The following is a 27,442-nucleotide window of genomic DNA, read 5'->3' as shown; positions in this document are numbered from 1 at the left end:
TACTTACTGCAAATGGTGGCTTGGGAGCTTTGGCTTGAAGTTGAAAGGCACTACTTACTGCACATGGTGGCTTGGGTGTTTTGCTTGAAGTTGAAAGGCACTACTTACTACAAATGGTGGCTTGGATGCTTTGGCTTGAGATTGAAAGGCACTACTTACTGCAAATGGTGGCTTGGGTACTTTGGCTTGAAATTGAAAGGCATTAAATGCAAATGGTGGTATGAAGTTGAAAGACACTACTTACTGCAAATGGTGGCTTGGGTGCTGGCTTGAAGTTGAAAGGCACTATTTACTGCAAATGGTGGCTTGGGTGCTTTGGCTTGAAGTTGAAAGGCACTATTTACTGCAAATGGTGGCTTGGGTTGAAAGGCACTACTTACTGCAAATGGTGGCTTGGGAGCTTTGGCTTGAAGTTGAAAGGCACTACTTACTGCAAATGATGGCTTGGGTGATTTGGCTTGAAGTTGAAAGGCACCTCTTACTGCAAATGGTGGCTTGGGTGCTTTGGCTTGAAGTTGAAAGGCACTACTTACTGCAAATGGTGGCATGAAGTTGAAAGGCACTACTTACTGCAAATGGTGGCTTGGGTGCTTTGGCTTGAAGTTGATAGGCACTACTTACTGCACACGGTGGCTTGGGTGCTTTGGCTTGAAGTTGAAAGGCACTGCTTACTGCAAATGGTGGGGTGGGTGCTTTGGCTTGAAGTTGAAAGGCACTATTTACTGCAAATGCCGGCTTGGGTGCTTTGGCTTGAAGTTAAAAGGCACTACTGCAAATCCACTTACTTCTTGTTTGCACTGTATATTGATTTTAGATAAAACGCTACCACTTATGGCTGTGATTTTTGGCCATCTTACTCAGTCCCCCCTCCGCTGAGCAGGTGCAGAGAATTCTTCCCATCAATGAAAAATAAAAGTGTTATTAGTGTTTAAAATATGTTGAGAATCTCTCTCCTGTCAATCATACCCTGAAAGCCACACCTTTTCCGGTGGGAGGGGGAGGGGTTATAAAACCCGGAAGTGTGGGTGTGGGTCAGTCTCGGCGTGATGGGGGAGGGAGAGGTCATGACTCTGTCTGAGCTGTGAATCAATTGAACACACTGAATGTCTACTGAACTGTGAGTTTGGTGTTTGTGTGGTTTTATGGTGGTTTCACCCTGCATGAAATGGTATGAAGCTGCATTTGAATTTGGTGGCCTTGGACCCTGCTTGAAGTGGTATGAAGCTGCACTGAATTTAGTGGCCTTACACCCTGCTGAAAGTGGTATGAAACTGCACTTGAATTTGGTGTCCTTGGATCCAGCTTGAAGTGGTATGAAACTGCACTTGAATTCGGTGGCCTTGCACCCTGCTTAAAATGGTAGGAACATGGATTTGAATTTGGTGGCCTTGTACCCTGCTTGAAATGGAATTTCAAGGAATAGTCATGAGTCAACTGCCAGCCCACCAGCCGTGAGTGAGCTGCCAGCAGATCAGGTTTGAGGGACAGAGCTGCTACCGCAAGAACCCATACCAGCACTCCAGAAAGCCCCCCCACTGGCCACCAATATTGGAATTGGTGGAGAAGTGGAATGTTGCGCGGGGAACCAGCATTCCCATGTGAACATGGGACCCACTTAGTCTAGTCAATAAATATAAATGGTTTTAATATATGTCCCTGAATCATCATAAATGTGTGGATGATCTATTTCTCACTTCTGCTGATGAATATGGCAGTGTTCAAGACAATCACTGTGTAGGAAGGAACTGCAGATGCTAGTTTAAACCGTAGATAGACACAAAATGCTGTAGTAACTCAGCGGGTCAGACTGCATCTCTGGAGCAAAGGAATAGGTGATGTTTCAGGTCGAGACCCTGCTGCTGTCAGCTATTCCATTGCTCCAGAGATGCTGTCTGACCCGCTGAGTTACTCCAGCCTTTTGTGCCTACCTTCGGTTCAAGACATCCACTGCTCCTCACACATCAGAGCCTGAGAACAGTTGCTGCCCTGCCCTATTAGTAAATTGACAGCCATGCTTGGGACAGACACACATTTGTGAAAAAAAGGCTGTAGTCAGTTGTGTGATGAATCTGTGATGAATGTGTTCACTGCAGCAAGTTCGCCTGATACCTTCATTGTCCTTCTGTGGAGGAGATTGCTGCTTCTATTTAACTATAATGAATCTCATTTGATAGCCCAACATGCAAGTCAAGCCATAAGGAAAATAAAACAAAATGACATCCTTCAAGTGGTGTTCCCTGGTGCATGCAAAAATTCAGTTGGTGTGAAAACTAATTTAGACTAAATTAAGACTAAAACCAGACATTAGTTCTGAAATCCTTCTAAAGTTTAGTTTAGTTTATGTTAGAGATACATTGCGGAAAGAGGTCCTATCGGCCCATCGGGTCCGCGCCGACCAGCGATGCCCGCACATTAACACCATCCCACATCCACCAGGGACAATTTTTTTTAACATTTACCAAGCCAATTTACCTACAAAGCTGGGCGTTTTTGGAGTGCGGGAAACCGAAGATCTCGGAGAAAACCCACGCAGGTCACGGGGAGCACATATAAACTCCATAACAGACAGTATTGGAACATTTTCCAATGGGCTAGAACAGAAGATATCCAAGTACCGGATGAAGTGTTCACAGTTCTGGAGCCATCCTACTTGTTATGGCACACATTGAATTCAGCCTACCAAGCAGCCTTGATATACAGCAGTTTGCCCACCACCACAACAAGTCCATGGATGATGCCAGCTCCCTGGCCCCACACTCATCTCTGGAACACCTAAATAAGAAGGACATTCACCTCAACCATGGCTCTGCTTGAAATTGAATTGAATTGAATACATTTTATTAGCCAAGTATGAAAACATACAATGAATTGGCCTTGGTACTTTGCTTGCAAGTAACAACACGATACACAGTAGACAATTAAAAATCAAACATTATAATTTAAACATGTGAAGAATGAAATAATATACCAGAGCACGAGGATACAGACTTTTGGTTGTTGAGTTGAGTTACTGCTCGTGGAAAAAAAGCTGATTTACGTCTGGTTGTGGCGGCTTTGACAGTCCGGAGTTGCCTTCTAGAGGTAAGTGCTTCAAAGAGTTTGTGGCCAGGGTGAGAGGGGTCAGAGATGATCTTACCCGCTCGCTTCCTGGCCCTTGCAGTGTACAGTTCGTCAATGGAGGGAAGATTGCAGCCAACAACCTTCTCAACTGATCGAACGGTGCGCTGCAGCCTCCTGATGTCGTGCTTGGTGGCTGAGCCAAACCAGACCATGATGGAGAAGATGAGGATGGACTCTACGATGGTTGTATAAAACTGGACCATTATTGCCTGGGACAGATTGTGTTTTCTCAGCTGCCACAGGAAGTACATTCACTGTTGTGCCTTTTTGACTGTGGAGTCAATGGTGGCCTCCCATTTAAGGTCGTCGGAGATGATAGTTCCAAGGAACTTAAATGACTCCACAGATGTGACTATGGTGTTGTTGATGGTGAGTGGTGTAAGGGGAGGGGTGCTTTCCTAAAGTCTACAATCAATTCCACTGTCTTAAAAGCATTGAGGTCCAGGTTGTTGCGATTGCACCAGGACACCAGCTGTGCCACTTCCTGTCTGTAGGTAGATTCCTCCTCATCCTGGATCAGTCCAATCAGGGTTGTGTCATCCCCAAACTTGAGAAGCTTGACAGAGAAGTCTGTGGAGGTGCAGTCGTTGGTGTAGAGAGAGTAAAGGAGAGGAGCGAGTACGCAGCCTTGCAGTGCTCCTATGCTGACCATTGCCCCAACCAAGCTCATCTCCAAAGTCATGAAACATGGGAGTCAGCACTCCCCTCTGCAACTGGATCCTCGAATTTCTGACCAACAGACCGTAATCTGTGAGCATAGGTGGCAAATCATCCTCTATGATAATTCTCAACATTGGTGCTCCGCAAGGGTGCGTTCTCAGTTCCCTTCTATACTCCTTATAAACAATATGACCATGCAGCCAAACACCAATTCAACTTAATTTACAGGTTAACAGGTGAAACCACTATAGTTGGGCCAAATAATAAATAATATCACGATGGAGTACACTAAACAGATTGAGAGCCGTGCAACATGGTGCCTAGACGACAACCTCTTCCTCAATATCAAAATGGCAAAGATGATTGTGCTTGACAGGAAGCAAAGCAATACCCCCATGCTGATGCAATCTATAATAATGGTGCAGAAGTAGTGATGGATGAAAGCTCGGAATTTTGTATCACCAGCAATTTGTCCTCGGACTAGCCATATTGAAGCTATGGCCAAGAAAGCAGGCCACTTCCTTAGAGGGCTAAGTAAGTTTGGCAAATCCCCAACAACCCGCAACAACTTCCACAGATGCGCCATGGAAAGTATCACGGCATGGTTCGGGGACAGCTCGACCCAAGATCGCAAGAAATTTCCAGAGAATTGTAGAACGTAGCCTAGTTCATCACACACACCAACCTCCTATCCATGGACTCCATCTTCATTACGCTGCCTTGGCAAGGCCATTAGCATGATCAAGGGCCATCTCGCCCCGTTCACACCCTCTTCTCCCCATCCCATCGGTCAAAAGATACAGAAGTGTGAAAACGCACACCTCCAAATTCAGCGGCAGTTTCTTCCCAGCTGTTATCAGGCAACTGAACAGCCCTCTCATCAGCTAGAGTGTAGTCCTGACCTCCCATCTACCTCACTTGAGACCTTTGAACTCTCTTAACGGCCTTTATCATATTTTATCTTCCACTGACTGTTGTATTCTTTATCTTTACACTGTAGTCGTCTGGATTATAATCATGTACAGACTTTTATCTTATTTTTTTTACTGGATTGCACACAAGCAAAAGCTTTTCAATATACTTCCGTGCACATGACAAGAATAAACTAAACTACTGAGGTTCAAATGTCAATAAACCAGAGTATATTGATATTTTAATGACTACCTGAAATGTATAAATGCTTAATTTCCTATTGCTGACATCTTTTAGAAGCTCAGAAAATAACATAAGCGGAAAATTACCTCAGGTTGTGTTGAATAATGCAGTCGAGGAGGCTAAGAAAAGAAAAACATGTGTTAATTCTTAGAAACTACTACATGAAGTAAACTAAAATTCCGGAGAAACTCAGCAGGTGAGGCAGCATCTATGGAGCAAAGGAATAGGCGACGTATAGGGTCGAGACCCTTCTTCATACCCAAAACGTCACCTATTCCTTTGCTCCATAGATGCTGCCTCACACGCTGAGTTTCTCCAGCATTGTTATCTACCTTTGATTTTTCCAGCATCTGCAGTTCTTTGTTAAACTTGAAGTAAACTGATATATTATCTACAAGAGTGCCATAAGGTCAAAAGTGATAATAGTCAAATTAGGCTATTTAGCCCATCAAGTCTACTCCGCCATTCAATAATGGCTGAACTATTTACCCCTCCTAACCCCATTTCCTGCCTTTCCCCCATAACCTCTGACACCTGCCACAGTATTCAATTCAAATAATTAAACAGGTAGCTTTTAGCCAAATAATCAAAGAAATGCAGGAATAGATTGTATTAAATAATGATTGGTGAAGAAAAGTTTTGGTGGGAGCTGCTCTCAAATGAAAATTGAAAAGCAACTTATTTTAAACATAGAAAGATGTGCACCAAAACCACTGGATCACACGGGAATTCAAAAATGGGCTTTTACAAAATATAAAGCTGAGGTTAGAATCGGACTATCATTTGCCCAATCGTGTCAGAAGTAACCAGGATGGATTAAATTGTCCCCCTCACCTGTATATATGGGGGGAAAGCAGGAACAGGGTACTGTTTCTGGATGACCAGCCAAGATCACATTGAATGGCGGTGCTGGCACGAAGGGCCGAATGGTCCACTCCTGCACCTACTTTCTATGTATACAGCTTTGTGTAAAGAAAGATGATGCTTAAAATATCACCGTACAGTGGCGGGAACTGAAGCAACACGAACAATGACAGCAAAGGTTCAGGAGGCACAGATTGGGGAAAACTACAGGAATATGGAGGTCCCGTTCAATTTGATGGAAGATCTAATTGTCCTGTTCGTATTCCATTTCCCACCTGGCAGCAAATTGAAACCCAGGTGTACAAGGACAGAGGTAGAAATGGGGAAGCCCACTTCTGTCAGGCAAAGTAGAGGCTTTGCATTGACAATCAGGAGGGAGGGGAAAGACATTTGATTGAGTTTAGGGGAGGGGGTCAACTAAATCATGCAGAAGATTTATTCAAGGGGAGAGCAATTGTGATTTTTATGGTGTATAAGCAATGTTATAAAGGCACTTACCTGCTGGATCTGCCACTCCCACCTCTATGTAGCTACATAAGTTCCTGAACCATGGTAAATGTAGCACTGACACTGTCATTCCCATTGAGTCGCATGTAACATATGATGAGCATTTGATGGCACTGGGCCTGTACTTGCTGGAGTTTAGAAGAATGAGGGGGGACCTCTTTGAAATGTACCAAATAGTGAAAGGCTTGGATAGAGTGGATGTTTCTGGAGCACTAGTATGGGGATTGTGGGCTGAAGGGACTGGTTTCCAGAGGGCTAGTATGGACATTGTGGGCCAAATGGATTCTTGGGATGACAGCTCAGTCACTCAAGCCTGACGTGCTGGCAGCTCACTCACGGCTGGTGGGCGAGCAGTTGACTCACGGCTATTCCTTGAAATTCAATTTCAAGCAGGGTGGAAGGTCACCAAATTCAAATGCAGTTTCCTACCACTTCAAGCAGGGTGCAGGGCCGCCAAATTCAAGTGCAGTTTCTTACCACTTCAAGCAAGGTGCAAGGCCACCAAACTCATGCTGTTTAATGCCATTTCAAGCAGGGTGCAAGGCCACCAAATTCAAGTGCATTTTCAAACCACTTCAAACAGGGTGCATGACAGCCAAATTGAAGTGCAGTTTCATACCATTTCATGCAGGGTGCAAGGCCACCACATTCAAATGCAGTTTCATACCATTTCAAGCAGGGTGAAACCACCATCAAACCACACAAATCACAACATAAACACCACACCCACAGTTCAGTAGAAATTCAGTGTGTTCAGTTGATTCACAGCTCAGACAGAGTTGTGAGCTTTCCCTCCCCCATCTTGCAGAGACTGAGCCAAACCCACACTTCCGGGTTTTATAATCCATCCTCCCTCCCACTGGAAGGGGCATGGACTTCATGGCATGATTGACAGGAGAGAGATTCTCAACATTTTTTTAAACACAAATAAAACTTTTATTGTTCAATGATGGGAAGAATCCTCTGCACCTGATGAGCAGAAGGGGACTGAGTAAGATGGCCAAAAATCATCAGCCGTAAGAGGTATCGTTTTATCTAAACTCAATATACAGTGCAAACAGGAATTTGTCAAGTTAACACCAACAACCATTTGCAGTGCAGCGTTTCAAAGCAGTTACCACCACCAACAACCATTTGCAGTGCAGCGTTTCAAAGCAGTTACCACTACCAACAACCATTTGCAGTGCAGCATTTCAAAGCAGTCACCACCACCAACAACCATTTGCAGTGCAGTGTTTCAAAACAGTTACCACCACCAACAACCATTTGCAGTGCAGCATTTCAAAGCGACCACATTTTCATTTTCAAACCACATTAAGGGCACTCACAGTTGAGTAGACATGTGTTCTGTGTCATTCACAGCTCAGCGAGATGTGTCCATCTTGCAGAGACTAAGTGAGGCACAATGCTTCCGGGTTTAATAGTCCCTCCCCCTCCCACCAGCAGGGGCAGCAGAGAGAATATCAACATTTTAAAAACATTAATAACTCTTTTATTTTAAAATCGATGGGAATAATCCTCTTGTCTTGCACAGCGGAGGGGGACTCTGAGTAAGATGGCCAAATATCACAGCCGTAAGTGGCAACGGTTTTTATAAAATCATGAAACAGAAAAACAGAAAGTGGTCAAGATCTAACTTTTAGTAATATAGATATTCCACTGATAAACTAGCTTTGTAGTACTAAGCATACTTTGTAGTACTTTCTCTACACTTACCAGCCCCTCCACCTTTCTTCGTATCATATATAAAGCCTTGATTCCCCTCATCCAAATCATTGATATACAACATGAAGAGTAGCGGCCCCAGCACCGGGCCCTGAGGAACTCCACTAGTCACTGGCAGCCAACCAGAAAAAGCCCCCATTTATTGCCACTCTTTGCCTTCTGCCATCCAGCCAACCTGCTATCCATACATGGTATCTGCCCTCTGATACCTCGGGTTCTTCGAAATATCCAAGTAAACCACATCCACTGACTCTCCTTCGTCTATCCTGCTGTGTTAAGAATTCCAAAAGGGGCGTCATGCAAGATCTCCCTTTCACAAAACCATGCTGACTTCGGCTCATTTTATCGTGTGCTTCTAAGTACTCAGAAACTTCATCCTTTATAATGGATTCTAAAATCTCACCAACTATTGAAGTCAGGATAGCCGTCCTATAGTTTCCACCCTTTTGCTTCGCAACCTTCTTGAACAGTGGAGTAATATTTACAATTTTCCAATCGTCTGGAACCACCCCTGACTCTAGTAATTCTTGAAAGATCGCAATGAATGTCTCCACAATCTCTAATGCCACCTCTGTTATCTGGGGTGCTGCCCATCTGGTCCAGGTGACTTATCCACCTGCAGATCTTTCAGCCTTACAGGCGCCTTCTCATTAGTAATAACCACTCCCTCCTCCATCTTGCAGAGACTGAGCCACGCCCACACTTCTGGGTTTTATACTCCCTCTCACCTCCCACCAGAAGGGAAATGTCCTTCATGGCGTGATTGGCAGGAGAGAGAATCTCTACATTTTTTAAACACTAATAACTATTTTATTTTTCATCAATGGGAAAAATCCTCGGCACCCGATGAGCGGAGGGGGACGCTGAGTAAGATGGCCAAAAATCACAGCCGTATGTGGTAGTGTTTTTTCTAAAATCAAATTAAAGCGCAAACAGGAAGTGGTCAAGATTAGACTATTAATTATATAGAAGGCAAGGCGACTTTAATTAGGCAAGGTGACTTTAATTAGGCAAGGCAACTTTAATTAGGCAAGGCAACTTTAATTAGGCAACACAGCTTTAGCATTTCCAAACCAAAGGCAACACAGCTTTAACATTTCCAAACTATATTTTCAAACCACATTAAGGGCACTGACAGGTCAGTAAAACCACTCACGGTTTAGCAGACGTGTTCAGTGTTATTCACAGCTCAGACTGAGACGTGACCCTCTCTCTCCCCCATCTTGCAGAGACTGACTGAGGCACTCAACACCTCTGGGTTTTATAGTCCCTTCAAGAGAGAGAATCTCAACGTTTTTTAAACACTAATAACTCTTTTATTTTTCATCAATGGGGAAAGTCCTCTTGTCCTGCACAGCGGAGGGGGACTCTGAGTAAGATGGCCAAAAATCACAGCCGTAAGTGTCAGTGTTTTTTCTAAAATCAATATGCAGAACATCAGGAAGTGGTCAAGATCAGACTTCTAGTAGTAAAGTTATATACTGTGCGCATGGACAATACTTTACATAAAGAAAATTTGAAAGGGAAATTACACCTGTGCTAAGATGTGTCCAATTCTCCAATGGAAGAGAATTCATCAGAAAATATGAGTAAACACTTTAAAACGTGGGCAAAGCATAAGTGTAATGGATTAAAATTTTCTAGCAGGGTGATTTTTTATAATCCACCTGCCAAGATACAACATCTGTGGGGACTGATATCCTGCTGTAATACCTTCCATCATTTCATGAATCATTTTTTTCCACAACTACAGTGCAGGATCATAAAAAGTGCCCACAGAACTATGTGTTCATAGACATAATGCACCAGAACTACTGAGCTAAAACCATGCCTTCAGGCCACACCACTGTATGCCAAGAGCCAATAGACAATAGGTGCATTAGTAGACCATTCGGCCCTTCGAGCCAGCACCGCCATTCAATGAAATCATGGCTGATCATCCCCAATCAGTACCGTTCCTGCCTTATCCCCTGACTCCGAAATCTTTAAGAGCCCTATCTAGCTCTCTCTTGAAAGTATCCTGAGAACCGGCTTCCATCGCCTGAGGCAGAGAATTCCACAGAGTCACAACTCTGTGTGAAAAAATGTTTGCTCATCTCCGTTCTAAATAGCTTACCCCTTATTCTTAACCTGTGGTCCCTGGTTCTGGACTCCCCCAACGTTGGGAACATGAAACGTCACCTATTCCTTCTCCCCAGACATGCTGCCTGTCCCGTTGAGTTACTCCAGCATTTTGTGTCTAACTTCACTAGCCATTCAGCTGTCCGTGCAATGTTGCTGTTCTATGCAGCCCTCCTACAGGTGTACTCTGGAGTCACAGGGCCTTTTCACGGTTCCCCGTTTTCACTGATAATCAGGAACATTTAGAAATAGAAACATAGAAAAATAGGTGGAGAAATATAATAAATTTTTAAAAAATCAATGGTGCCATGCTTGCAATCAGCAACGAATATGATAATGTCAAGATACTGGATGCAAGACAATTTATGGAATCCTCTGTATTTAACGACAAGTTTAAGAGCAGAATAAAAAGTCAGATGTGTCTGCAATTATTTACAATATACAATAGGTGCAGGAGTAGGCCGTTCGGCCCTTTGTGCCAACACTGCCATTCACTGTGATCATCGCTGTCATCCACAATCAGTACCCCGTTCCTGCCTTCTCCCCATATCCTATCTTTAAGAGCTCTAACTCTCTCTTGAAAGCATCCACAGAATTTACAATGTGCTCTTGACTGCAGTTGCTCGGGAACTTAAATCTGAATGCCCTTCCATGAAGTAAACAGGCCTGTCCATGAACACTGAGACCAGCCTTTGTTGGTTCTCAATGGAACTGCAAAGTGGCAAAGTAGCACAATGCAGTCCAATATTTAGTGGCGTAGCAAACAGCATAATTTCAATGTTTGTGCGGCACAACATGTACCAGGACAAACTGGTGTACCAAAAGATTCATCTTAGACTACTAATGTTACACGATTAATACTTGAAGGTAGAGATTCTTTGGCATGGAATTTTCCTCTGGCCAGGTAGTGAAGAGAAAATGTGACTCCCAAATGAGAGGCCTGTTTACATTAAAGCGGGAATTCTCAGGGCAAAATGTTCAATTGATCATGGTGTGAGCAAGAATATAACTCATTTGGTTCATGGAGACCAGTTTGCCACAAGGAAGGATCATCAGTTTCACAACATTCTACTGTAACATTATGAAGGAAAAAGAATCTCACCCTTCAATGATCTTGACCATAACATTAATATATTCATATTTTTACAAAATCTCTTCTGGCTGCAATGTTTATATTTGGCTTTTTTTTCTTAGGTAATCTGTTACCAACATGAAAATCATCTTATCTAATGCAATGCTGTCCAGAATAAAATTCCATGCTTATTTTAATAAGTAATATGAGTTGTTCAGTACCTCCCCCATTCTATGCCTGTCAATGGAAGAGTAATTGATGTACGGCGCATAGGAGATCATGTCAGGACGATCAATGTTGTAAATGGCCTTGACTTTGGGAAGAGCAGCCAAATCCCTGTAGTCAAGAATCTCATCATCTAGCTTGGCCTACGAGAGAGAGAACAAAGGAAAGATGCAAGAGTCAGCGAGCAGGAAGCACAGAACACAAAGGAACCAAGTCAACTGTTTCGAATATTAGACGACAGATAGTTCTGTTATAAAGCAAGAGTTTTGTTCCTAAGAAAGCCAGTGTGATAGAAAATCGCAATTTAAAACAACAGTAGAGACATTAGAGGAAAGAGAGTTGGGGACTACAGAGTTTCAGTATTTCAAAGACAAATGTATTTAATCTGCAGGGTTTTCAGAAACAAACGTCTCCTTAATAGCTATGTTTACTTTTTTTTACTGCAAGCTAAAAATACTTAACACTATATTACATAGTTGCATAATTTAACACAGCTATATTGCACATGTCAACAATGAATATTGCTTGTCATTTTCCATGGCCTGCCTCAGTTATAGTAACAGCTGTATTGTTAAGAGATAATGGTGTCTGATTACTTTAAAGCAGTTACATGAAAACCATGTTTTCTGCCCCAAGACAGCATTTTTTACCTGCTTGCCAACTTCCAAAGTAACCTTTATGTTGTATCTATAGTATCTGATCAAAAACACGTTGCAGTATAACAAATTGAGTACAAATTGTTTTTCCTAGTTCATCAAGGTGGAGCAGTCGGAGAATTGCCGCTTCACAATGCTTGCAGCACCAGAAACCCAGGTTCGATCCCAACTACGGGTGCTGTCTGTATGTAGTTTGTATATTCGCCCTGTAACAGTATGGGTATGCCTGGGTATTAGTGTAAATTATCCAACTTGGGAAGATGGAGATGTTCAGACATTACTCACAGTAGGGGTAAAATTGCAGGAATGTGAATGGATGCTCCATGAATTTATCACAAATTCCTTCACCTTAGTAAAAACATTGATTAGCTCATTCAAAATAAATTGTCGAACACCAATAGCAAGAAAAGAAAATGTAAAGAAATGTTAAGCTTTGCATTATATCATGTTTGTATATCAACATGAATATTATTGTGTTTTTTGAAGAAGTAACCAAGAGGGTTGATAAGGGCAGGGCTTTAGATGTGGTCAAAACGATTTTCAGCAAAGCCTTTGATGAGGTTCAGCGTGGTAAGCTGCCCTGGAAGGTTCGTCAAGAGTCAAGAGTGTTTTATTGTCATCTGTCTCAGATAGAACAATAACATTCTTCCTTGCAGCAGCACAACAGAATATGGAAGCACAGTACACTGTAAACAATATAATGAGAAAAAAAAGTTCAGTGTGTGTATATATACATACTCACTATATACAGATATACACTATATCTATATATAGATTATATATTGATATATATATATATTATATATACATACACACGCACACACGAATACACACACATAAGAAACAAACAAACAATAATAGTGCAATGATGACCATAGTAGTCTATGTAGTTCAGAGCTTATTTGGAGGTTGTAGTGTTTAATAGCCTAATGGCTGTAGGGATGAAGCTGTTCCTGAACCTGGATGTTACAGTTTTCAGGCTCCTGTATCATCTTCCCAATGGCAGGGCTGAAATAAGTGGCCAGGGTGGTGCGGGTCTCTGATGAAGCTGGCTGCCTTTTCGGGGTAAACAGTCAATACCTATTGCCCAGGTTGAAAATACCAAAGAGAAGAGGGCATAGCTTAGGGTCAGAAGGAGAAATTTTAAAAGGTGATTTTCCAGGAAATGTATTTTACATAGTGGTGAGAGCCTGGAATTCCCAACAGGATTAGTGATAAAAGCAGATACCAGTGGGGTTTAAGAGCAGGTACAGCAGGCAGTGAAGAAAGCAAATGGCATGTTGTCCTTCATAGCGAGAGGACTTGAGTACAGGAGCAAGGAGGTCATACTGCAGTTGTACAGGGCCCTGGTGAGACCACACTTGGAGTATTGTGTGCAGTTTTGGTCTCCTAATTGGAGGAAGGACATTCTTGCTATTGAGGGAGTGTAGTTCACCACGTTAATTCCCAGGATGGCGGGACTGACATATGATGAAGGAATGGATCAACTGTGCTTATAGTCACTGGAATTTAGAAGGGTAAACTTATAGAAACATATAACATTCTTAAGGGATTGGACAGGCTAGATGCAGGAAAAATATTCCCAATGTTGGGGAAGTCCAGAATCAGGGGTCACAGTTTAAGAATAAGGGGTAGGACATTTAGGACTGAGATGAGGAAAAACCTTTTCACCCAGAGAGTTGTGAATCTGTCTAATTCTCAGCCACAGAAGGCAGTGGAGGCTAATTCACTGGATGATTTCAAGAGATAGTTCTTAGGGCTCATGGAATCAAAGAATATGGGGAGAAAGCAGGAACTTGGATTTTGGATGATCAGCCATTATCATATTGAGTGGTGGTGCTGGCTCAAAAGGCCGAATGGTCTCTTCCAGTACGTATTTTCCATGTTTCTAAGAGGCTTTTTGATAAACACAAGGATACAATACAATACAATTTATTTGTCATTTGAACCCCATTGAGGTTCAAACAAAATGTTGTTTCTGCAGTCATACACACAAAAAAGAACCAAGACACAACACAATTTACACAAACATCCATCACAGCGCATCTCCTCCTCACTGTGATGGAAGGCAAAGACTTATTTCTCCCCTGCACTTCCCATTCCCCTCCCGATGTCAGAGTCAAAGTCAAAGCCCCCGGCGGGCGATGGTAATTGTCCCGCGGCCATTAACGCCGCGCCGGGTGATGCAAGGCCACGCTCCGGGTCTTGTTGTTGGAGCCCCCGGCGGGCGCTAGCAATGTCCCGCAGCCATTCCAAGCCGCGCGGGACGGTGTTGTAAGGCCCCGCTCCAGGTACTCTTCAACCCCGCAGCTCGGGCGGGTGAAGTCGCCGTTGCGGAAGCCCCGAAAAGCGGTCTCCCAGCAGGGATTCGCGGGCTCCTGGTGTTCCTGTCTGCCAGACCTGCGGTAAGCCTCCGAATCCCCAGGGTCGGGTCGCAGCAGCGCGTTACCACCGCTCCTCCCGCTCCGAACTCGGCCTGCTCCATGATGGTGAGTAGGTCCGCAGCTCCGTGACTGGAGCCCCAGGTCGTTCCTACTGGAGGCTGCTCCACGGTGCTCAGCCCCAACGACAACGGAGACCCGACAGAGAAAAGGTCGGGTTCTCCGTGCAGGGGATAGATTTTTTAAAGTTTCCCCCACCCCCCGCCCCCCACACACATGCCCACACCCATACACAAAAAAATAAATAAAAACTACATTCAAACGAGACAAAAAATAATAAAAAGACAGACGGACTGCAGAGGCCGCTGCGACGTGAGTTGCGCCGCCCACCGGATATCCAGGGATTGGAGGCGTATGGACCACTTGCATACTCGTAGATGGTGGAAATGTGGTTCAGGAGCTGTGACTTGCCCCAGGATATCCATCCTCCAAACTCTTCTTAAACCAATTATATTTGTGTGGCTGGTTACGTTGAGTTACTGGTTAATGGTTAATTCCAAGTTGCTGATAGTGGCAATTCCAGCAATGATGATGCCATTAAATGTCAGGGATAGTTGATTAGATTTTCTCTTGCTGGACACATTCATGGTCTGGCACATTTGTGACGTGACAGTTAGTTTAGTTAATTTAGTTTAGAGACACAGCGCGGAAACAGGTCCTTCGGTCCACTGGGTTCGCGCCGACCAGCGATCCCCACACGTTAACTCTATCCTACACCCACCAGGGACAATTTTTTCATTTACCAAGCCAATTAACCTACAAACCTGTACGTCTTTGGAGTGAGGGAGGAAACTGAAGATCTCGGAGAAAACCCACGTAGGTCACGTACAAATTCCGCACAGACAGCACCCGTAGTCGGGATCGAACCCGGGTCTCCGGCGCTGCATTTGCTCTAAGGCAGCAACTCTACCGCTGCGCCACCGTGACCACCCTTTACCAGTCCATTCTTGAATGTGTAGACTTGTAGCAGGTTTACCCACCCAGCAACAGCTCATTTCTGAGCCTGACTGCCTACAGCGAGGAAACAGAGACAAGTATCTAGAACCGTATTTGGTAGGACGTGAATTCTTCCAGTTTACATTATGCAGGTTGGATGGAATTACCTATTTTCAAATTTCTCTCAATGCATAAACCATGCACAAGTGTGCTTGGTCCTCTCAAGAAGTGGATACATGACTCATTCATCGTTTAGAGAATAATCTAAAAAGAGACCAAAAGAAACTGCTTATTAATTAACAATTTGATTCAAACTCAGATGTCTACGCAAAACTCTTTTATGTTCATTTTGTAAGTACTTGATCGCACCTGATATTCAACATGGAATAGCCAAGTTATTGCATCCCTAGTTTCAAGAGAATGATTTAAAATACAAAGAGTGCCGCGGTGAAGTTGCTGCTTTACAGCGCCAGAGACCCAGGTTCGATCCTGACTATGGGTGCTGTCTGTACGGAGTTTGTACGTTCTCCGTGACCCGTATGGGTTTTCTCCGGGTGCTCCGGTTTCCTTCCACACTCCAAACACGTACCAGTTTGTAGGTTAATAGGCTTGGTAAGAATTGTAAATTGTCCCCAGTGTGGGTAGGATAGTGTGCGGGGATCAGTAGTCGGCACGGATTGTGTAGGCCGAAGGGCCTGTTTCCATGCTGTATCTCTAAACTAACTAAACATACTTGTTGGTCATAAGGACTAGGAGTAGAAATAGGCCATTCAGCCCATCAAGTCTACTCCGCCATTCAATCATGACTGATCTATCTCGCCCTCCTAACCCCATTCTCCCGCCTTCTCCCCATAACCTCTGACACCCTGCTAGACATGGGCCGCGGAACCCGGGGGGCTGCTGCCCCCTCCCCCCCCCACCACTTTTTTGGCTACTGTACGGGGTGATCGCTGGTTGGCGCAGACTCGGTGGGCCAAAGGACTTGTTGCCATGCAGAATCTCTAAAGTCTAAAAGGCTGTAGTCAAAAGAACAAAGCAGGCCGGAGTGATACGTGTTGGAAAGAACAGTAAATGCTGGTTTAAATCGAAGGTCGACACAAAATGCTGGAATAACTTACCCTACAAGAAGGGTCTCAACCTGAAACGTCACCAGCTGGCTTCTCTCCAGAGATGCTGCCTGTCCCGCTGAGTTACTCTAGCATTTTGTGTCTACCAATGCTCAGGACCGTTGGTGAGCAGTCGAGAAGGGTCAGGGCGGTGAGTATATAAATCGGGCGCGGGGCTTGTTTTCACAGAGGCCCAGGACCGTTGGTGAGCAGTCGAGGAGGGTCAGGGCGGTGAGTATATAAATTGGGCGCGGGGCTTGTTTTCACAGAGGCCCAGGACCGTTGGTGCAGTGGAGGAGGGTCAGGGCTTTTTTACCGAAATCCGTAACATTCCACACTCCATAGTGAGGGTTCTGGTGGAAGCCGCTGATTGGTGGAAGCAGACTAGAGGAAGCAGCTGATTGGGTGCAACCTCAGGTTAGCATTTGTGCTTTCTGGTTAAAGGTGCAGTGCTTTAGTAAAGGTACAGTGGGCTAAAGGTACAGTGGGCTAAAGGTACAGTGCTTTAGTAAAGGTACAGTGAGCCAAGGGTACAGTGGGCTAAAGGTACAGTGCTTTAGTAAAGGTACAGTGAGCCAAGGGTACAGTGGGCTAAATGTACAGTGCTTTAGTAAAGGTACAGTGAGCCAAGGGTACAGTGGGCTAAAGGTACAGTGCTTTTTGTTTATATAATAAAGGTGCAGTTTAAAGGTCACGAGGGAGCAGCTGTTGTGAGTCAGATACCTGCTGATTTCTCCCAGCAGTTTCTATTGTATTATACTGGTATCAGATCCAGGGTAAGGCGGGAGAATGACAGTCAGAGCAGTGTACTGTTCTGGATGTCAGATGTGGGAGGTCATGGTGTCGGATGGCCCTCCAGACGTCCACATCTGCACCAGGTGCAGCGAGATGGGGCTCCTAAGGGACCGTATTAGGATCCTGGAGCAGCAGCTCGATGACCTCGCTCTGATCAGGGAGAGTGAGGAGGTCATAGAGGGGAGTTATAGAGAGGTGGTCACTCCAAAACCACGGGAGAGAGACAAGTGGGTCACGTTAAGGAAGGGCAAGGGGCAGAGGCAGGAACGAGTGAGTACTCCAATGTCGGTACACCTCGCAAATAAGTACTCCTGTTTGAGTACGGATGGGGGTGACAGCCTACCCGGGGGTAGTGACAGCGGACGGGCCTCCAGCACAGAGACCGGCCCTGTTGCTCCAAAAGGTAGGGAAAAAAAGAGGGCAATAGTAATTGGGGACTCTATTGTTAGGGGGTCGGATAGGCGATTCTGTGGACGCAGTCGGGAGACCAGGATGGTGGTCTGCCTCCCTGGTGCCAAAGTCTCGGACGTGACTCAACGCATCCAAGATATCCTTAAATCAGAGGGAGAATAGCCTGAGGTCGTGGTACATATAGGTACCAATGACATAGGAAAAAAAAGGGAAGAGGTCCTGAAGGGAGGATTTAGGGAGTTGGGAGGAGAGTTAAGAAAAAGGACCAAAAAGGTAACAATCTCAGGATTACTGCCTGTGCCACGCGACAGTGAGAGTAGGAATGGAGCGAGGTGGAGGATAAATGCGTGGCTGAAAGACTGGTGCAGAGGGCAGGGATTCAAGTTCCTGGATCATTGGGACTTCTTTTGGGGAAGGTGGGACCTGTACAGAAAGGATGGGTTGCACTTGAACCCGAGGGGGACCAATATCCTAGCGGGAAATTTGCAAAGGCAGCTGGGGAGACTTTAAACTAGAATGGTTGGGGCGAGGGACTCAAATAGCGAAAGGTAGTAGACAGAATGGGAGGCAGGAAGCAGAAATGGGAAGCACTCGGACACAAGAGGAGAAAGAAAAAAAAGGAAATAAACAGAGAATAAGAGACGGGGGTTTTCTTAAATGTGCATATTTTAATGCTAGGAGCATTGTAAGAAAGGTGGATGAGCTTAGAGTCTGGATAGACACCTGGAAGTATGATGTTGTGGCGATCAGTGAAACGTGGTTGCAGGAGGGCTGTGATTGGAAACTAAATATTCCAGGATTTTGTTGCTTCAGGTGTGATAGAATTGGAGGGGCAAGAGGTGGAGGTGTTGCATTGCTAGTCAGGGAAAATATTACAGCAGTGCTTTGGCAGGATAGATTGGAGGGCTCATCTAGGGAGGCTATTTGGGTGGAATTGAGAAGTGGGAAAGGTGTAGCAACACTTATAGGGGTGTATTATAGACCGCCAAACGGGGAACGAGAATTGGAAGAGCAAATATGTAAGGAGATAGCAGAGATTAGTAGTAAGCACAAGGTAGTGATTGTGGGAGATTTCAACTTTCCACACATAGACTGGGAAACACATTCTGTAAATGGGCTGGATGGGTTGGAGTTTGTAAAATGTGTGCAGGATAGTTTTTTGCAGCAATACCTAGAGGTACCTACTAGAGGAGGGGCAGTGCTGGACCTCCTGTTAGGAAATGAGACTGGACAGGTGGCGGAGGTATGCGTTGGGGAGCACTTCGGGTCCAGTGATCACAATACCATTAGTTTCAATATAATTATGGAGAGGGTCAGAACTGGACCTAGGGTTGAGATTTTTGATTGGAGAAAGGCTAACTTTGATGCGATGCGAGATGATTTAAAAGGAGTGAACTGGGACATTTTGTTTTATGGGAAAGATGTAGAAGAGAAATGGAGGACATTTAAAGGGGAAATTTTAAGAGTACAGAATCTTTATGTTCCTGTTCGGTTGAAAGGAAACAGTAAAAATTGGAAAGAACCCTGGTTTTCAAGGGAAATTGGACATCTTGTTCGGAAAAAGAGGGAGATCTACAATAATTATAGGCAGCATGAAGTAAATGAGGTGCTTGAGGAGTATAAGGAATGTAAAAAGAATCTTAAGAAAGAAATTAGAAAAGCTAAAAGAAGATATGAGATTGCTTTGGCAAGTAAGGTGAAAGTCAATCCAAAGGGTTTCTACAGCTATATTAATAGCAAAAGGATAAGGAGGGATAAAATTGGTCCATTGGAGAGACAGAGTGGACAGCTATCTGCAGAGCCAAAAGAGATGGGGGAGATATTGAACAATTTTTTTTCTTCGGTATTCACCAAGGAGAAGGATATTGAATTATGTGAGGTAAGGGAAACTAGTAGAGTAGCTATGGATACTATGAGGTTCAAAGTAAAAGAAGTACTGACACTTTTGAAAAATATAAAAGTGGATAAGTCTCCAGGTCCTGACAGGATATTCCCTAGGACATTCAGGGAAGTTAGTGTAGAAATAACAGGGGCTATGACAGAAATATTTCAAATGTCATTAGAAACGGGAATAGTCCCCGAGGATTGGCGTACTGCGCATGTTGTTCCATTGTTTAAAAAGGGTTCTAAGAGTAAACCTAGCAATTATAGACCTGTTAGTTTGACTTCAGTGGTGGGCAAATTAATGGAAAAGATACTTAGAGATAATATATATAAGCATCTAGATAAACAGGATCTGATTAGGAACAGTCAACATGGATTTGTGCCTGGAAGGTCATGTTTGACTAATCTTCTTGAATTTTTTGAAGAGGTTACTAGGGAAATTGACGAGGGTAAAGCAGTGGATGTTGTCTATATGGACTTTAGTAAGGCCTTTGACAAGGTTCCTCATGGAAGGTTGGTTAAGAAGGTTCAACTGTTGGGTATAAATGCAGGAATAGCAAGATGGATTCAACAGTGGCTGAATGGGAGAAGCCAGAGGGTAATGGTGGATGGCTGTTTATCGGGTTGGAGGCAGGTGACTAGTGGGGTGCCTCAGGGATCTGTGTTGGGTCCTTTGTTGTTTGTCATGTACATCAATGATCTGGATGAAGGTGTGGTAAATTGGATTAGTAAGTATGCAGATGATACCAAGATAGGGGGTGTTGTGGATAATGAAGAGGATTTCCAAAGTCTACAGAGTGATTTAGGCCATTTGGAAAAATGGGCTGAAAGATGGCAGATGGAGTTTAATGCTGATAAATGTGAGGTGCTACACCTTGGCAGGACAAATCAAAATAGGACGTACATGGTAAATGGTAGGGAATTGAAGAATACAGCTGAACAGAGGGATCTGGGTATAACCGTGCATAGTTCCTTGAAGGTGGAATCTCATATAGATAGGGTGGTAAAGAAAGCTTTTGGTATGCTAGCCTTTATAAATCAGAGCATTGAGTACAGAAGCTGGGATGTAATGTTAAAATTGTACAAGGCATTGGTGAGACCAAATCTGGAGTATGGTGTACAATTTTGGTCGCCCAATTATAGGAAGGATGTCAACAAAATAGAGAGAGTACAGAGGAGATTTACTAGAATGTTGCCTGGGTTTCAACAACTAAGTTACAGAGATAGGTTGAATAAGTTAGGTCTTTATTCTCTGGAGCGCAGAAGGTTAAGGGGGGACTTGATAGAGGTCTTTAAAATGATGAGAGGGATAGACAGAGTTGATGTGGACAAGCTTTTCCCTTTGAGAATAGGGAAGATTCAAACAAGAGGACATGACTTCAGAATTAAGGGACAGAAGTTTAGGGGTAATATGAGGGGGAACTTCTTTACGCAGAGAGTGGTGGCGGTGTGGAATGAGCTCCCAGTGGAAGTGGTGGAGGCAGGTTCATTGGTATCATTTAAAAATAAATTGGATAGGCATATGGATGAGAAGGGAATGGAGGGTTATGGTATGAGTGCAGGCAGGTGGGACTAAGGGGGAAAAAAAAATTAGTTCGGCATGGACTTGTAGGGCCGAGATGGCCTGTTTCCGTGCTGTAATTGTTATATGGTTATATGGTTACCAGAGTGATGTGTATCTGGGTGATATTATAGGGAGCGTTGGGTCAGACAACAGTTCCGCTGGATGCTGACCTCTGCAGCCGTCTAACCGCTTCACGGACAGCAGCTTCTAGTTTACAGTGGTCATCCATTGACATTCCAGTCTGCAGTCGCCACCACTTGCACAAAGCAGCAATTCATTCACTCAAACATTTGTTTTTCTCTTGCATTGCAGACAATCCAAGAATGATTGAGAAAACCAAGAATAACTCATGGCTTGCGAGGGGCGATATTCCCGCTTGAGGAGCTGCCTTATAAATTGGCAATGAGCAAGATATTGATGCAATCATTAATGATCAACCGACTGGCTGGCGAGGCACTGTTTGATGTTTAAATGTTTATTGTACATGATTGCTTCACGTTGAGGATTGGGAGACCGTTCACAGTCACTCGCAGCTTCGCCGTTATCGCTACCCCGGATATTGTCCCAGACCGCTGTCCTGCAGATACGGAGCATCCTGCCCACCCGTGTCCCAGAGCTGGAGCCCCGATCGCCAACACACCCTATCACCCAGGTACCTGCCCTACAGATCGGGAGTGATCCTCAACTTCCCCCAAGCGCTGCCGACCGCCTCTCCCCTCTATCCCAGACTGGGATCCACGATGCTGGCCACACTCTCGAGGCCAGACACCTGCCCACAGCTCCAGACACCGTGCCAGTGCCAGACCCCCTTGTCGGCCAGGTGAGCCGTCTGGCGACCCCCGGGGCCATAGGGTGACGAAGGCTGGGTACACGCTTGTTGGTTGCGAATACGCACACGGGACGCTGGTTGAGGTCGGGGCAACCCCCCCCCCCCACACCCCGAACACACACACACACACGCACGCACGGTGATCAGTGATCGCTCAGCTCCCCCACTTTCAAAAACACTCTGCAGCCCCTGTGTAGAAAGTTCTCCTATTTGATATCATTGGGTTTAACAGTCAGATTTGTGCATTCCAATGACTAACTTCAGCAGAATGAGTTGTAGAGGCCAAGCACAGCACAATGAGACTATTATGTCCCATGGATGATAGTATTGACCAGAACCATAACTGTGGCAAATAACTTTGAGTTTCGTTTTCAGTTGTTTGGAAGTATTCTCTTTTTCTCTCAAATCGCACAGAACACTTGAATAGGTTAGAATAGAGGGGTCATGTATGGTTGTATCACTGTTAAACTGATAACCTATTCAAGTTCTTTCTGGACCACCAAGATTTTATTAGTTGTTCGTTGTTTGGTAACATCTGGATTCAGTTAAGATAACTTTAAGTCTGTTTCTCTGGGTCGGTTAAATTTATTAAACCAAAATGTCAGAAATTTTCCATTTGAAAATTTGGAAGCTTTAAAATTACATTTCATGACTTGAGTAAACAAACATTTACATCTGACATCTGTTTTCCATAATTTAAAATGGTTAGTGATAGTGCTTAGTTTTGACTACATAAAATTATACACTACAGGTGTCAAATAATTCAGAGATGCTGCATGAATTATGCTGCATAATTCAGAGATGATGCTCCATTTAATGCTCCATTCACAGTTTTCACCCCCTCCCACCACCTCCACACCACACCGGTTTTCCACTTTACGTTGGACAGGTTGCAGAGAATGGCCTATCTGCAAATTTCTCTAGCCGCACAATGCATGATGTTCTTTGGCTTATCCCATGAGGGAATGTGCTTGAATGTCATAGAGTGAAACAGTGTGGAAACAGGCCCTTCGGCCCAATATGTCCTGGCTACATGAGTCCCACCTTGGTCCTTATCCCTCCAAACTTATCCTATCCATGTACCTGTCTAACTGTTTCTTAAACATCAGGATAGTTCCAGCCTCAACTACCTCCTCTGGCAGCGTGTTCCATACACCCACCACCCTTAGTGTAAAAAGGTTACCCCTCAGATATCTATTAAATCGTTTTCCCTTAACCTTGAACCTAAGTCCTCTGGTCCTCGATTCCCCTACACTGGGCATGAGACTCTGTGCATCTTGTGACTCATTCAATGTTTAAAGAATAATTCAAAACGAATTCTACTGCACTGTCCACAATTTATGCTATTTATTAATGCCAGTTTATTCACCACTAATATTGAGGTATTCTATCTCTGTAAAACACTGAATATACTTACAAATATTATACGGCTTGGGGATCCTGAAGTACTTGAGGCTGGAACAGATGTGATGCTCTCAGAAGATGTACGAGTAACCTAAACACAAAACAACATATGCGGTGACTTTCAGAATTAGACAATATACTTTATATATATAAATAAGCCATGATATGCCATGGCTTAAATGTAGATGACATTGATACCAGATCATCTCTTACTCTTATTTCAGAACAATGATAACCAACGTAGATCAGCAAGGGACAGCATGTTTCCTGATCAGGTTAATGTTTTGCAGGAAGTTTGGCCAGGAGTTTGAACAGTGTGAATGCAGCACCTCAGTCTGAAAAAGGGTCTCCACCCAAAACATCACCCATTCCTTCTCTTCAGAGATGCTGCCTGTCGTGCTGAGATACTCTAACATTTTCAGTCTATCTTCGGTTTAAACCAGTATCTGCAGTTCCTTCCTACGCATGAGTTTCAACCTTGCGCCTTCGACTAACATTGTTCTCTATTTCTCAATGATGATGAAGGGTTTGAGGCCTGAAACATACATCGTTTCTATTGCCAAAGATGCTGCCTAAACTACTGAGTTTTTCCCAGCATTTTGTGTTTTATTTCAGTTTACCAGGTTTTTCATGTTTTTTTCCTTCATTCCTGCTGATCTCCCTCCCAATCCCCAATCAAACATTGCCGAACTACTGGCCATAAACCTCATCCCCATCAGACAATGCACACCTCTTCCCACCCCCAGTCCATGATCAGCATTAAATTAATCCCATGCCACTTACATTCAATGCCCTCTGGTGCCTCCCACCAACCCCCCCCAACCACCATCATTGCCTTTTCTTGGTACCAAGACATCCAGGCCTCAAGTGGCCCAACAACACTAGCAGTCTCCAAGAATTAATATTTGATTCCAAGTAGCACAATGCCATTTGGATCACACTAAAGACCCGAAGCCTTCTGTGCCAAGTGTTACAGTGGTGGACGACCATCACCACGGTGACTCTCTGTTGCATGGCATTCTCCAATATCCAGGCCTACATTTCTACTTGGGATATAAAAGTACATCCGAGTTCCCTGATAGTTGTTGCATACATTAACATCCCAATTGTGTTGTCTCAGGATTATTGTGTCACTCCATCTGCAGGTCAGTGACATGGCACAAAATCTCTTTTGACAAGGGAGGAGGATGAAGTCTCTGAAACCCAACATGCAGATACCAGAAGCCATCGCATCACAGTTTAGTTTGGTGACAGCTCTGTCCAAGACATCAACAAATTACAGAGTTGTGGATGTAGCCCAGTCCATCATGCAGACTAGGCTCTCCACCACCGACTTCCATCTAAACTTCGCACTGCATCGAGAAAGCAGCCAACATAATCACGCACCCTGATCATTCCCTCTTCCCCTGCTTCGGGCAGGTAGAAGATACAAAAGTTTGAAAGCACGTACCACCAGATTCAGGAACAGCTTCTTCTCATTATCAGACTAGTCCTGATCTACCTCATACAACATTGTTTTTTTAATCTGGAACTGGTATGCTACAAGGTAGACAAAAGGTATGCTACAATGTTGTCAAACTATATTCTGCATTCTGGTGCTTTTATCTTTGCTCTGCCCGTTTTCCTTGTGCGTGCCTTGATTATTTTCATAGATAGATTATTTGATTTGAGTGGATGGTATGCAAACAAAAGCTTTTCACTGTTTTTGCTACACCCGACATTAATAAACTAATAGACACAAAATGCTGGAGTAACGCGGCGGGCCAGGCAGCATCACTGGAGAGAAGGAATGGGTGATGTCTCAGGTCGAGACCCTTCTTCAGACCCTAAACGTCACTCATTCCTTGATTGGATGACAGAGATTGATATCGTCATTGGAAGCCTCTGGGGACCATGAGATTAGTTGGTTAGAATTTCAGTCCAGAACAAGGGGTCACAGTTTAAGGATAAAGGGGAAATATTTTAGGACCGAGATGAGGAAAACCTTTTTCACACAGAGAGTGGTAAATCTGTGGAATTCTCTCCCGCAGAAGGTAGTTGAGGCTAGTTCATTGGCTATATTTAAGAGGGAGTTAGATGTGGCCCTTGTGGCTAAAGGGATCAGGGGGTATGGAGAGAAGGCAGGTACAGGATACTGAGTTGGATGATCAGCCATGATCATATTGAATGGCGGTGCAGGCTCGAAGGGCCGAATGGCCTACACCTGCACCTATTTTCTATGTTTCTATGTTTCTATCTGGTGGACACAAAATCTAAGTGTCTGCAGACCAGCGAGTTGGGAGGCCAGGGCATGTATCTGAAGGAGAGTTGGCTGTGATTACCAAGAGGATTGAGGGAAAAGTTTGAAGGTTGTGTGGTAGGTAAGAAACAAATCTAACAGTTCAATGCTGGCCATCCTATACCAGTGATACATTGGGGAAATCTTGTTGCCCCAGGAGGGCCCAACAAGAATCACATCCAGGACACCACAGTTAAATTGTTCCAGAGTGAGTGGTGGGGTTGAGGAATAACACTGCCCTGCATGTCCTTGGTGTGGACATTACACCTGGGTTCAGATTAAATTTTCACCCAGAAGTGAATTCCTGGAGAGATAGAAAATTATCCAGAAATGCCCTTTTCTACATTTCAACACTGAACTCCATAGAAGAATGGTCAGTAAAAGAGTGTTCCTGAAAAGTTTAATACAGCTTAATGATCTCGTACAAAATGGCATGTTCATAACCAAACTGCATAAAATTTGGAAAAATTACTTAAATCATTTAGCAATAGTGTAAAACAAACTTCAACAATAAATGAAAATAATAGAGGCCATTTGAGAATGTTGTCGTTTAATGTTAATGAATTTAAAACAATATTGATGAATTGATATTTAACCTTATAAGTCAGTTATTTTGTTACAGGTGCGGCAATATTTCTTTCAACTTACCTTTTGTTTTTCTTCTGCCCTGGCAGCTTGCTTACAGACTGGATGCCAGATTAAAGTACCTGCAGTGAGTACAAGCAAAGAATAAACAAAATGGAAAAACATCAAACATGCTCAAATGAGTGTTGATAGGCTTGTTTCTGTGCTTCATGATTCCATTTGCAGTATTTTTCCATTCTTCAGCAGTGGATCATACTAGCACAAGCTATTGACAAAACTGAGCCACTTGAAGCTGTTCATAACTTGAATGCAAGATTTACCATTCCTGATTTAGTGTTTAGTTTTAGTTTTTGAGATGCAGTGCGGAAACAGGCCCTTCGGCCCACCGTGTCCGCGCCAACCAGCGATCCCCTCACATTAACACTATTCCACACATTAGGGCCAATTTACACATATATCAAGCCAATTGACCTACAAACCTGTACGTCTTTGGAGTGTGGGAGGAAACCAAAGATCTTGGAGAAAACCCATGCAGTCACGGGGAGAACGTACAAACTACATACAGTCAGCACCCGGGTCTCTGGCGCTGCAAGCACTCCAAGGCAGAAAAAACTCTACCGCTGCACCACCGTGCGGCCCACCGATGCTTAGCTTTTATCAGTGGACTCAAATTCACAATGCCTGTATATGATGTCAATCCAATGTGACTGACCTACATGGGGCTGCATTCACATCAGCCTGGCTGCATTGTGTCTGCTGTTTATAATTCTGCACTGGATCCAAACCCTGTGCTGAACTGATCCTTTTATAAGCAGAATGTTGAGCTCAATCATTGGGATTACTTGAAATCACTGGCAGATAATAAGCTCAGTAGATGTACTGCCTCAGGCAATTTCACAAGTTGTAGCCAGTAAAAATGACAATGATATGCTCAGTTCCCTCCTAAATGAAATGCCATGTTGATGAACAATGGGAAATTGCCAATACTTTTAAATATAGAACGCATCAGCTCAAAGGGGTCATAGGACCATTTAATGTAAGGCGAGACCCTAAGTCTAATTGAAATATTAGGCTTCTTTTCAAATTTGTAATTTGTGACCCTGG

The 27,442-nt window shown here is 44.0% G+C and overlaps 1 protein-coding gene across 1 annotated transcript in view; it reads right to left on the bottom strand.

Moving 5' to 3' along the window:
• The window catches only part of LOC129697257 (actin-binding LIM protein 2-like), a 143,406-nt gene that overhangs the window by 104,069 nt on the left and 11,895 nt on the right, over positions 1-27,442 (bottom strand). Inside the window, exons 4-7 of the mRNA XM_055635654.1 lie at positions 26,402-26,460; positions 23,489-23,566; positions 11,446-11,592; positions 5,022-5,054 (exon numbers count right to left, since the gene is read on the bottom strand). Coding sequence (XP_055491629.1) covers positions 5,022-5,054; positions 11,446-11,592; positions 23,489-23,566; positions 26,402-26,460 — 317 coding nt within the window. The remainder of the gene's footprint in view (positions 1-5,021; positions 5,055-11,445; positions 11,593-23,488; positions 23,567-26,401; positions 26,461-27,442) is intronic.

This window comes from Leucoraja erinacea, chromosome 1 (assembly GCF_028641065.1).
Source record: "Leucoraja erinacea ecotype New England chromosome 1, Leri_hhj_1, whole genome shotgun sequence".
In the NCBI taxonomy this organism is placed as follows: Eukaryota; Metazoa; Chordata; class Chondrichthyes; order Rajiformes; family Rajidae; genus Leucoraja; species Leucoraja erinaceus.
The sequence above is the reverse complement of the archived record's forward strand: the minus strand, read 5'-3'. Positions and strand labels throughout refer to the sequence as shown.